This window comes from Lacerta agilis, chromosome 12 (genome assembly GCF_009819535.1).
Source record: "Lacerta agilis isolate rLacAgi1 chromosome 12, rLacAgi1.pri, whole genome shotgun sequence".
Lineage (NCBI taxonomy): Eukaryota > Metazoa > Chordata > Lepidosauria > Squamata > Lacertidae > Lacerta > Lacerta agilis.
Window position 1 is genome coordinate 53,084,445 of NC_046323.1, and position 10,828 is coordinate 53,095,272.

Genomic DNA, 10,828 nt, shown 5'->3' on the forward strand with positions numbered 1-10,828 from the left:
ATAATAGTTTGTGTAAAATATGCAGTCACGAAATTAGAAGACGCCTGCTTCATGGGAGAAAAGCAATGACAAACCTAGACAGCATCTTAAAAAGCAAAGACATCACCTTGCCGACAAAGGTCCGTATAGTTAAAGCTATGGTTTTCCCAGTAGTAATGTACGGAAGTGAGAGCTGGACCATCAAGAAGGCTGATCGCCGAAGAATGGATGCTTTTGAATTATGGTGCTGGAGGAGACTCTTGAGAGTCCCGTGGACTGCAAGAAGATCAAACCTATCCATTCTCAAAGAAATCAGCCCTGAGTGCTCACTGGAAGGACAGATCCTGAAGTTGAGGCTCCAGTACTTTGGCCACCTCATGAGAAGAGAAGACTCCCTAGAAAAGACCCTGATGTTGGGAAAGATGGAGGGCACAAGGAGAAGGGGAAGACAGAGGATGAGATGGTTGGACAGTGTTCTTGAAGCTACTAACATTAGTTTGGCCAAACTGCGAGAGGCAGTGAAGGATAGGCGTGCCTGGCGTGCTCTGGTCCATGGGGTCACGAAGAGTCGGACATGACTGAACGACTGAACAACAACAACAAAATATGCAGTGATTTATGATATGCAAAATGAGCCAAGGGAAGTGGAGAAGGGAAGTCATGGATATTTTAAGGTTGTCAAAATGAATATTCTAAACTGTAAAACAGAAAATGTAATAAAAATTATATTTAGAGAAACCCCACACAAAGTAAATAAATAAAGCACTCTCTTTTCAAAAGATATCCCAGACCTTTGAAATGTTCCATGCACCTCTTGCACCCAACGGTCTCCCCTCAAAAAAAAAACCCACCCTGAAATAACGCTTTATGCCGTTTGCAGCCCACGTCTGAATATGGGCCAATCTATCTGCAGATGTATGTGGGGCGGGCAGGGGGGGCGAAACCACAGGTTTGAGGAAGCTCCCGTTCCCTGGGTCCCTCTGAGCCAACGGCTCCGCAGCCCCTATAAAAAACAGCATCCTTGCCAGGGCAACCTTCAGAACTCCCCGGCCTTGAACCCAGGGCTGAAAATGGCGAGCTATTGGGGCGTCCTGCTTCTGATCAGCCTGGCCACGGCTCAACCCCAGGGGACTCCGGGGGGCTTCCAGGAGGCTCTTGCCCAGGCCGTCTACTTCTACAACCAAGGGCCCCAGGTCCAAAATGCCTTCCGCCTCCTGGATGCAGCACAGCTGCCAAGATTGGTGAGTAAGGATGGGAGAGGGAGGGAGGGTCCATAGCCAATTCTGCTGCACATCTGGCTCAGAGCTAGGACTGAAAATAACTATTCCCACTTAGGACCAAAAGAAGAGCCTGCTGGCAGAGGTGTAGGAAGGTCAGGTGGTACCCGGTACGGAAAATTTATTGTCACCCCCCCCCCATTGATTCCCCACCCTTGCAAAAATGCTTTTACGTTATTTCATATTTTCTTACAAAGGAATAATAACAAGTAATAATAATAAAAAACCTTTTATTTATATCCCTCCCTCCCCGGCCGAAGTCGGGCTCAGGGTGGCTAACATAAGGTACATAACATTGGTATAAAAATCAAACAATAATTAAATTACCTCCTAAAAACATCTCAGAATCAAATTAAAGTCTAATTAGATGGCTTTCCACAGGGTTAGGGTTGGGAGCAGTAAGTGCTCCACTGAACTGAAATTTCACAACATAGGAAAACAGCCAAGTGAACAGCTATTTTGGTAGAGGAGGGTCAAGATATTAACCGGTATGCATGAAATTTCATATATAGCTATATAATCCCTAGTATAGTAAGATAAGACCTTTGGAGCAGGCATTTATTTTTTAAAAAAAGTTTTTTATGAACCGCCATAGTAGGGCAGTAATTGTTCCTTGATAATTTGTCACCCCCTCCATTATGGAATGTGGGGCAAACCGCCCCCTATGCCCCCACTTGCTACGCCCCTGCCTGCTGGATCAGGCCAATGGCCCATCTAGTCCAGCATCCTTTTCTCACAGTGGCTGACCAGATGCCCGTGGGAAACCCGATTTGAAAAGCCCTCTCCCCTCCTGCGGTTTCTTGGCTAGTAGCCATCAGTAGCTTCCTCCTCCATGAATTTATCTAATCCTCTTTTAAGGACACCTAAGGTGGCGCTGTGGGTAAAACCACAGAGCCTAGGGCTTGCCGATCAGAAGGCCGGCGGTTCTAATCCCTGTGATGGGGTGAGCTCCCATTGCTCGGTCCTTGCTCCTGCCAACCTAGCAGTTCGAAAGCACGTCAAAGTGCAAGTAAATAAATAGGTACCACTCCCGCGGGAAGGTAAACGGCGTTTCCGTGCGCTGTTCTGGTTCGCCAGAAGCGGCTTTGTCATGCTGGCCTCATGACCCGGAAGCTGTACGCCGGCTCCCTCGGCCAATAAAGCGAGATGAGCGCCGCAACCCCAGAGTCGTCCGCGACTGGACCCAACTTTGAGGGGTCCCTTTACCTTTAAGTTGCTAGCCATCGCTGCCTCCAGTGGGAGGGAGTTCCATAGTTTAACTATGCACTGTGTAAAGGAACTCTGTCTTTCCTCCATTCTTCCAACATTCAGCTTTAATTGGATGCCTGTGAGTTCCAGTGTTACACTGGAGGGGAATAAAAAATCTCTATCCGCTTTCTCCATGCTATGCAAAAATTTACAAAGTTCAATCGTTGCTCCTTATCTTTTCTCAAAACTGAAAAATCCCAAATGCTGCGAGTTTGCATCATAGGGGAGTCAGATGGGTCTGCCCCTGTTCCCCTGAAACTGATCATAATTCCAGTTACAGGTGGGTAGCCGTGTTGGTCTGCCATATTCAAAACAAAATAAAATAAAAAATTCTTTCCAGTAGCACCTTAGAGACCAACTAAGTTTGTTCTTGGTATGAGCTTTTGTGTGCATGCACACGAAAGCTCATACCAAGAACAAACTTAGTTGGTCTCTAAGGTGCTACTGGAAAGAATTTTTTATTTTATTTTGTTCTGATCATAATTGTCTGAGTATAAAGGACACATTTTTTGGCATTCGCATGCAGCAATGGCTCAGAGTCACCCTTAGGATTCCCAACCTTTAAACTGGACCTCGTGCCTTTGGCCGCACCCCGTCAGCCAGAAATTAAAGAGGAAAAGCTTTTCCTGACATGGTGATGAAAAAGCTTCACCTGTTTAGTTTCTGCCTGTCGGGCTGCTTTTTAAGACACGGCAGCAGGGCTTTGCGGGAGAGGAGGAGAGGTTTGGCCACTCTACCTGTAATTGCTGCAGGTAATACTGGTGTAAACGGTTTATGCAAAAAATGTGCAAAAGGCAGGATATACACATATAAACACATGCCTCTCTATGCACTTTGGGAAAATCGATTGGTCCAAGCAGTGCTTTTTTCCTGGGGGACGCAGGGGGGACGCATACCCCTAAACATTTTGTGAATCTTTGTACTTTTGTCCATTGACTGTATTTATTTCCCCCGATTTGGACTATAAAATGGTGATTCTCTTGAGTCAAATTGAGAGTACCCCTAAACATTTTTTTAGAAAAATAAAAAGCACTGGGCCCAAGTTGATACCTGAAGGAGCCTCTCCACCCCCATCGTTCAGCTCAAACACTGAGGTCCAGCTCCGAGGGCCTTCTGGCGGTTTCCTCCCTGCGAGAAGTGAGGTTACAGGGAACCAGGCAGAGGGCCTTCTCGGTGGTGGCACCCTCCCTTCAAATGCCAGGGAAATAAACAACTACCTGACTTTTAGAAGATATCTGAAGGCAGCACTGTTTAGGGAAGTTTTTAATGTTTGAAGTTTCATTCTGTTTTTAGTGTTCTGTTGGGAGCTGCCCAGAGTGGCTGGGGAAACCCAGCCAGATGGGCAGGGTAGAAATAATAAATTTATTATTATTATTATTATTATTATTATTATTATTATTATTATTATTATTTATCCAAGCAGGTGCTCTGCCGCTGAGGGACAGATCCAAAGGCAAACTTCCTCACGCGAGGCATGTTGCTCCTGTTACATATTTTCTTAGTTTATATTTCCCACCTTTCTTTCCAAGGAGCTTGGTGTGACATAGGTGGTTCTCTCCCTCCTCAACAACAACAACCCTGTGAGGTAGGTTAGGCTGAGTGAAGACAGTGGTTGGCCCCAAGCGAGATTCATGGCCGAGTGGGGATTTGAACCCAGCCCCTGCAAGTCCTGTTCTGACACTCTAACCGCCACAACCCCGTGGCTCTCGTTTCGCTTTTAATTTTTCCGCTCAGAATTCAAGCTCTGGAAATCTTCAGCGGCTGAACTTCACCATTCAAGAGACGGTGTGCCCAACCTCAGGAGGAGCGGCCGCGGAGCAATGTGACTTCAAACCTGACGGGGTAAGGAAGTGCTGAGGCAGATTAAAGCCATTGCAAAAACTTTATTTCCATTGCCCCTTAACAAAATAACGGGTTTGGTGGCTCAAGACAAGGCCTGCCTGGAAACCCTGTTCTCCCCCTTCCCCAAATCTCAGGCGTGTGTCAGGGGGAGGCTCCTGGTCGTTATTTGGTAGCAGGGGTGTAGCAAGGGGGCAGGGGGGGGCCTCTTAAGATTTAGTGTCAGGAGTATAACGTATTCCTGGACACAGCAGAGTTAACCGCAGACTTTTCTGGAAGCTTCTGGCTGTTGTGTAATTAACTGGACAGCACAACGCAGGAACTCAGCAACTCACTGGATAACTATATACAGTATTTATTGAAACAACTAGTATCCATAAGTTACTATGTACAGACTTTACAAATAAAAGAAACAAAACATAAAATCTTTCCTCACTGTCTCTCTCTCTCTACACTGACCACTTTCTCCACACTAACACAACCAACACTAACCACTAACCATACTAACAAGCTCTCACACAGAGCTCACTCTTTAGGAACTCACTGACCAATCACAGGTCGTTGCTAAGGGTCTAGAGAGAGAGCAGATCTGGGCTTTCTGCCAACTGGTAATTGCTTGAAGATGGACAGCTGAATTTCTGCACGTAGGCAATTTGAAATCTCTAACAGGGCCGCCCCGGGTTACATAATGTAGGGGGTGACAAATTATCAAGCAACAATTTTGGGGGGGGAAATTTTTTTTCGAAAAAAAAATGGGGAGTTGTAGTTCACAAAACGTGGAGAGCACCAGGTTCTTAGCAGAGGGTGCCTGAATTTCTGAAAAGGATGCCTTCCTAGAGGATTAACCCTTTCCTCTCATCTTCGCAGCTGGTGAAAGATTGCTCTGGGTACTTCTCTAACCAGCAGGCAAATTCTGTTATCGTCGTCACATGCGATGCTGCGGTTCGGAAGGTACGTTTTCCATTCGGATAATGCCAAGCGGCTGGCAAGGGAGAGCAGCGGTTTCCTATCCAAGGGGGCAGGATAGCACACCCTCCAACAGTTCTCCGATGAAAATAGGGACGTCCTATTCCATCATCATCATCATCATCATCATCATAACAATAATTTATACTCTGCCCCATCTGACTGCGTTGCCCAAGTCACTCTGGGCGGCTTCCGTATATAAAAACGTAATAAAACATTGAACAACTTCCCTATACAGGACTGCCTTCAGGTGTCTTTGGAAGGCTGTGTAGTTATTTATCTCCTTCTCACCAGGGGTGCGTAAACTCCATACCCTCCAACAATTCTCCTAAGGAAAAGTGGGACATTCCAGGATCAAATCAGAAACTGGGACTGGGCTTCTGTAAATCTGGGGCTGTCCCTGGAAAATAGGGGCACTTGGAGGGTTTGTGCTTGCAATCTTAGGTGCCTCTAGAGCAGGGGTCAGCAACCTTTTTCAGCTGTGGGCTGGTCCACTGTCCCTCAGAGCATGTGGTGGGCTGGATTATTATTATTTTTGGGGTGGGAGGGAAATGAATGAATTCCTATGCCCCATAAATAACCCAGAGATGCATTTTAAATAAAGGGACACACTCTACTCATGTCAAAACACCAGGCAGGACCCACAAATAACCCAGAGATGCATTTTAAATACAGTGGTGCCCCGCTAGATGAATGCCTCGCTAGACGAAAAACTCGCTAGACGAAGGCATTCGTCTAGTGGAAGGCTGCCCCGCAAGACGAAAAAGTCTAAGGGGCTGCCTCGCAAGACGATTTTTTTTTTTTGTCTAGTGAAAACCGCGGTTTACATTGCCGCTTCGCTAGACGAAAAACCCGCTAGACGAAAATACTTGCAGAACGAATTATTTTCGTCTAGCGGGGCACCACTGTAAAAGCACATATTCTACTCATGTCAAAACACCAGGCAGGCCCCACAAATAACCCAGAGACGCATTTTAAATAAAAGCACACATTCTACTCATGTAAAAACAACAGGCAGGCCCCACAAATAACCCAGAGATGCATTTTAAATAAAAGCACACATTCTACTCATGTAAAAACACCAGGCAGGCCCCACAAATAACCCAGAGGTGCATTTTAAATAAAAGCACACATTCTACTCATCTAAAAACAACAGGCAGGCCCCACAAATAACCCAGAAATGCATTTTAAATAAAAGCACCCATTCTACTCATGTAAAAACACGCTGATTCCCGGACCTTCCATGGGCCGGATTGAGAAGGCAATTGGGCCGCATCCAGCCCACGGGCCTTAGGTTGCCTACCCCTGCGCTAGAGGAATTCAAGTCAACACATTCAGGCACAAGTCTTTCCCCAGCCCTGGCCCAATATGCTCTACCACTGATGTCCCAGGCTAACATTCTGCATTTATGCCTTCTTGCCAGCCTACACCCGTCACCAGATTCCGATTTCTCGGCGGACTCTTGAGAGGACTCGGCAGAGGGTTTAAATTCTGGGGCAATAACAATAATTAATGGGGAAAGACGTCGTCCAGGACGGAAGAAGAAGAGCAGAAACGCTGAAGATTCCCTAAGGATAAGGAAGAAGGCAAGCTTTAGAAAGCTCCCCTTTGTAGATCTTGTTTTTGCTTATGCAGCTGCCGTCTCCCAAACTCAGTTGCAGCAGAATATTAAAAAATATATGGATTCTGATATTTTGCAGTCTCTAGTTCTTTTGCTTCGTAGATTGTGCCCGGTTGCGACAGATGCGCTTCTGATATTAGTGGTTGCACAAATTAAGGCTTGGGCTGTAAGTAAGAAACGCAAAAACAGATCTCCAGATCTCCAGATTCCTAAAGGTAAAGGGACCCCTAACCGTTAGGTCCAGTCGCGGACAACTCTGGGGTTGTGGCGCTCATCTCGCTTTTCTGGCCGAGGGAGCCGGTGTACAGCTTCCGGGTCACGTGGCCAGCATGACTAAGCCACTTCTGGCGAACCAGAGCAGCGCACGGAAACGCCGTTTAACTTCCCGCCGGAGCGGTACCTATTTATCTACTTGCGCTTTGACGTTCTTTCGAACTGCTAGGTTGGCAGGAGCTGGGACCGAGCAACAGGAGCTCACCCCGTCATTGCGGGGATTCGAACCGCCGACCTTTTGATCGGCAAGCCCTAGGCTCAGTGGTTTAGACCACAGCGCCACCTGGTTTTCCTTAGGACATCCCTATTTCCATCGGAGAAATGTTGGAAGGTATGGAGTTATGCGACCCCCAAGCCAAGGAGATAAGTAACTAGACAACCTCTAGAAGACATCTGAAAGCAGCCCTAGACAGGGAAGTTTTTTTAATGTTTTATCAAGTTTTTATACATGTTGGAAGCTGCCCAGAGTGGCTGGGGCAAGCCAGTGAGATGGGTGGGGTATAAATATTATTGTTGTTGTTGTTGTTGTTGTTGTTGTTGTTGTTGTTGAATAGGTACAGGGGTCAGCAAACTTTTTCAGCAGGGGGCCGGTCCACTGTCCCTCAGACCTTGTGGGGGGCCGGACTACATTTTGAAGGAAAAAAATGAACGAATTCCTATGCCCCACAAATAACCCAGAGGTGCATTTTAAATAAAAGCACACATTCTACTCATGTTGTGGGGATTCAAACCACCGACCTTCTGATCAGGAAGCCCTAGGCTCTGTGGTTTAACCCAGAGATTCCTACATCTCCCCTTATTTGGACATCCACATACATATTGTGACTGTTATGTATTGAAGTTCTCACCCTAGGCCACTAGGGGTGTGTGTATATAGTTCATTCTGCTGCAGTTTTCACTCAGGTCCGCACATGCAAATGAAGGCTTGAAAGTGACGTTCAGGGATTGGGTAACTACAGAAAGTTGTTACTGTGGCTTGTAGCTGAGTTCTATATAAGCAGGCTGCTGAGCCCTTCAGATCACTTCTGCTCCAGCCTGAGAATAAACAAGAGCTGCATGAAAATCACTGTGTCGTCTGCTGTGTCCACCTACTACCTAACAGTGACCATCCAGTGGCTGCAGTCTGCTGCTTCGACTCGCAGCATGGTCTCCAAGTTAGCTTTTCTCACTCGGATGTTCTCCAGAAATTTTCGACTGGAAGTGATTACGATGAACAAATAACGCAGACAAAATCTGGCAGAGCGAGGGCTGTGAGCTTGACTTCTCTGTCTGGTGGGGGAGGGCCAGGACACCTTCTCTGGAAATCCTGATTTCCCCTCCTCTCTGTGTCTGGCTCTGCAGCAGATTCGTGTCAGAGAGTCAAACATATTCATGAGGATAATAATCAAGGACCACTGTGCTCAAAAAAGATGCAGCTAACTGAAAGCATCTTGAGGTTTACATATCCTCTTCCTGTGGGTAACTGATAGTCTCTCTTCATCAAATGTTCTGCCTTTATATTTGTAAATAATAGTGGTACCTTGGTTCTCAAACACCTTGGTTCCCAAACACCAAAAACTGGTTTACAAACGTTTTTTTCGGAAGCTGAACGTCTGATGTTGCTGTTCTGGGGCACCTGCACCAATCAGAAGCCGTGCCATGGTTTCATAACATTTCGGAAGTCAAACAGACTTCTGGAACAGATTAAGTTTGAGAACCAAGGTACCACTGTATTTATAGAATCATAGAGTTGGAAGAGACCACCAGGGCCATCCAGTCCAACCCCCTGCCAAGCAGGAAACACCATCAAAGCATTCCTGACAGATGGCTGTCAAGCCTCCGCTTAAAGACCTCCAAAGAAGGAGACTCCACCACACTCCTTGGCAGCAAATTCCACAGCTCTCACTGTCAGGAAGTTCTTCCTAATGTTTAGGTGGAATCTTCTTTCTTGTAGTTTGAATCCATTGCCCCGTGTCCGCTTCTCTGGAGCAGCAGAAAACAACCTTTCACCCTCCTCTATCTGACATCCTTTGATATATTTGAACATGGCTATCCTATCACCCCTTAAGCTTCTCTTCTCCAGGCTAAACATACCCAGCTCCCTAAGCCGTTCCTCATAAGGCATCGTTTCCAGGCCTTTGACCATTTTGGTTGCCCTCCTCTGGACACGTTCCAGCTTGTCAATATCCTTCTTGAACTGTGGTGCCCAGAACTGGACACAGTATTCCAGGTGAGGTCCGACCAGAGCAGAATACAGTGGTACTATTACTTCCCTTGATCTAGATGCTATACTCCAATTGATGCAGCCCAGAACTGCATTGGCTTTTTTAGCTGCTGCATCACACTGTTGACTCATGTCAAGCTTGTGGTCTACCAAGACTCCTAGATCCTTTTCACATGTACTGCTCTCAAGCCAGGTGTCACCCATCCTGTATTTGTGCCTTTCATATTTTTTTAATGCAGGTGTTAAAAGCACAGCTGCGCTGCTTGGGAAAATCAGCTGGCAACCTGATGTTTTTGAGGGATAATGCCAGCAGAAGCTCGGTTTAAGAGGTGGGCTTATGGTGACACCTGGAGGTCATTCTAGAAAGTGACAGCATTGAAGTTTTAATAATCAATAAATAAATCAGGTTCTGGGATCATCTGGTCCTAGATGTTGCTGAACTGCAGCTCCCATCCTTCCTGACCACTGGCCATGCTGGCTGGGGGCGATGTGGTTTGTCGTTCGGCAACATCTGGAGGGCCAAGGATTTCCTAGCCCTATAAAGAGAAAGATGGAAACTTGGACTCGAGCAGATTGGAGACCAAGAGTGGGTCCGAGTCCGACAGTCAACAAGGCGGTTTCCGGGAATTGACGGGCAGGTGGGGCTCGTCCACCTGGAAAGGGAGCCCATCTAGGAGGGGGGAAACTCTGATCCAAACCTCTAGAAGGATACCTTTGGCAGAAGAAAAGACTCAGGAGTAAACCCTACACACCAGGGGTCAGCAAACTTTTTCAGCAGGGGGCCGTTCCACTGCCACTCAGACCTTGTGGGGGCCAGACTATATTTTGAAGGGGGGGAATGAATGAATTCCTATGCCCCACAAATAACCCAGAGATGCATTTTAAATAAAAGCACACATTCTACTCATGTAAAAACACGCTGATTCACAAACCATGCATGGGCCAGATTTAGAAAGCGATTGGGCCGGATCCAGACCCCGGATCGTATAAGTATATCCTGTTATTTTCTACGTTTCTCAGAGATAACAACTAAGTGTGTGAAGATCAACGTGCATCTTGAGCTTTTCTCTGAGAAACGTAGAAAATAACAGAATATACTTATACAATTTCTTCAAACTTATACGACCCTTTAAAACTTAGCTGCTGAAGGTGAATACATCAAAATAGGGCCCTGTCCTGGTTTCTGATCCATAACTGACTTCTGACTTCTGCTCTATAATTGAAACTAAGATCTTCATATCAAACCTGACTATGGACTAACATGAACTTGCCTCTATTCAAAGACTCTCATTTCCAATAGTGTAACAGATTATTGTGTTGTACATATCCCTGTGAGTTTGAGTTTGTAATCTCTGTTTGAGTTTGTAATCTCTGTCTGAATATATGTATTTGAATGGATTAGTTTTTGTTATAATTTACTAT

General features: G+C 46.1%; 1 protein-coding gene across 1 annotated transcript; it reads left to right on the top strand.

Moving 5' to 3' along the window:
- The first annotated feature begins 1,033 nt into the window (after positions 1-1,033).
- On the top strand, positions 1,034-6,876 carry LOC117056158 (cathelicidin-3-like). Its single transcript, XM_033166330.1, has 4 exons — positions 1,034-1,220; positions 4,239-4,346; positions 5,211-5,294; positions 6,733-6,876. Exons 1-4 carry the CDS (start codon positions 1,050-1,052, stop codon positions 6,820-6,822), a joined length of 453 nt encoding a protein of 150 aa, XP_033022221.1. The 5' UTR covers positions 1,034-1,049; the 3' UTR covers positions 6,823-6,876.
- The last annotated feature ends 3,952 nt before the right edge of the window (positions 6,877-10,828 follow it).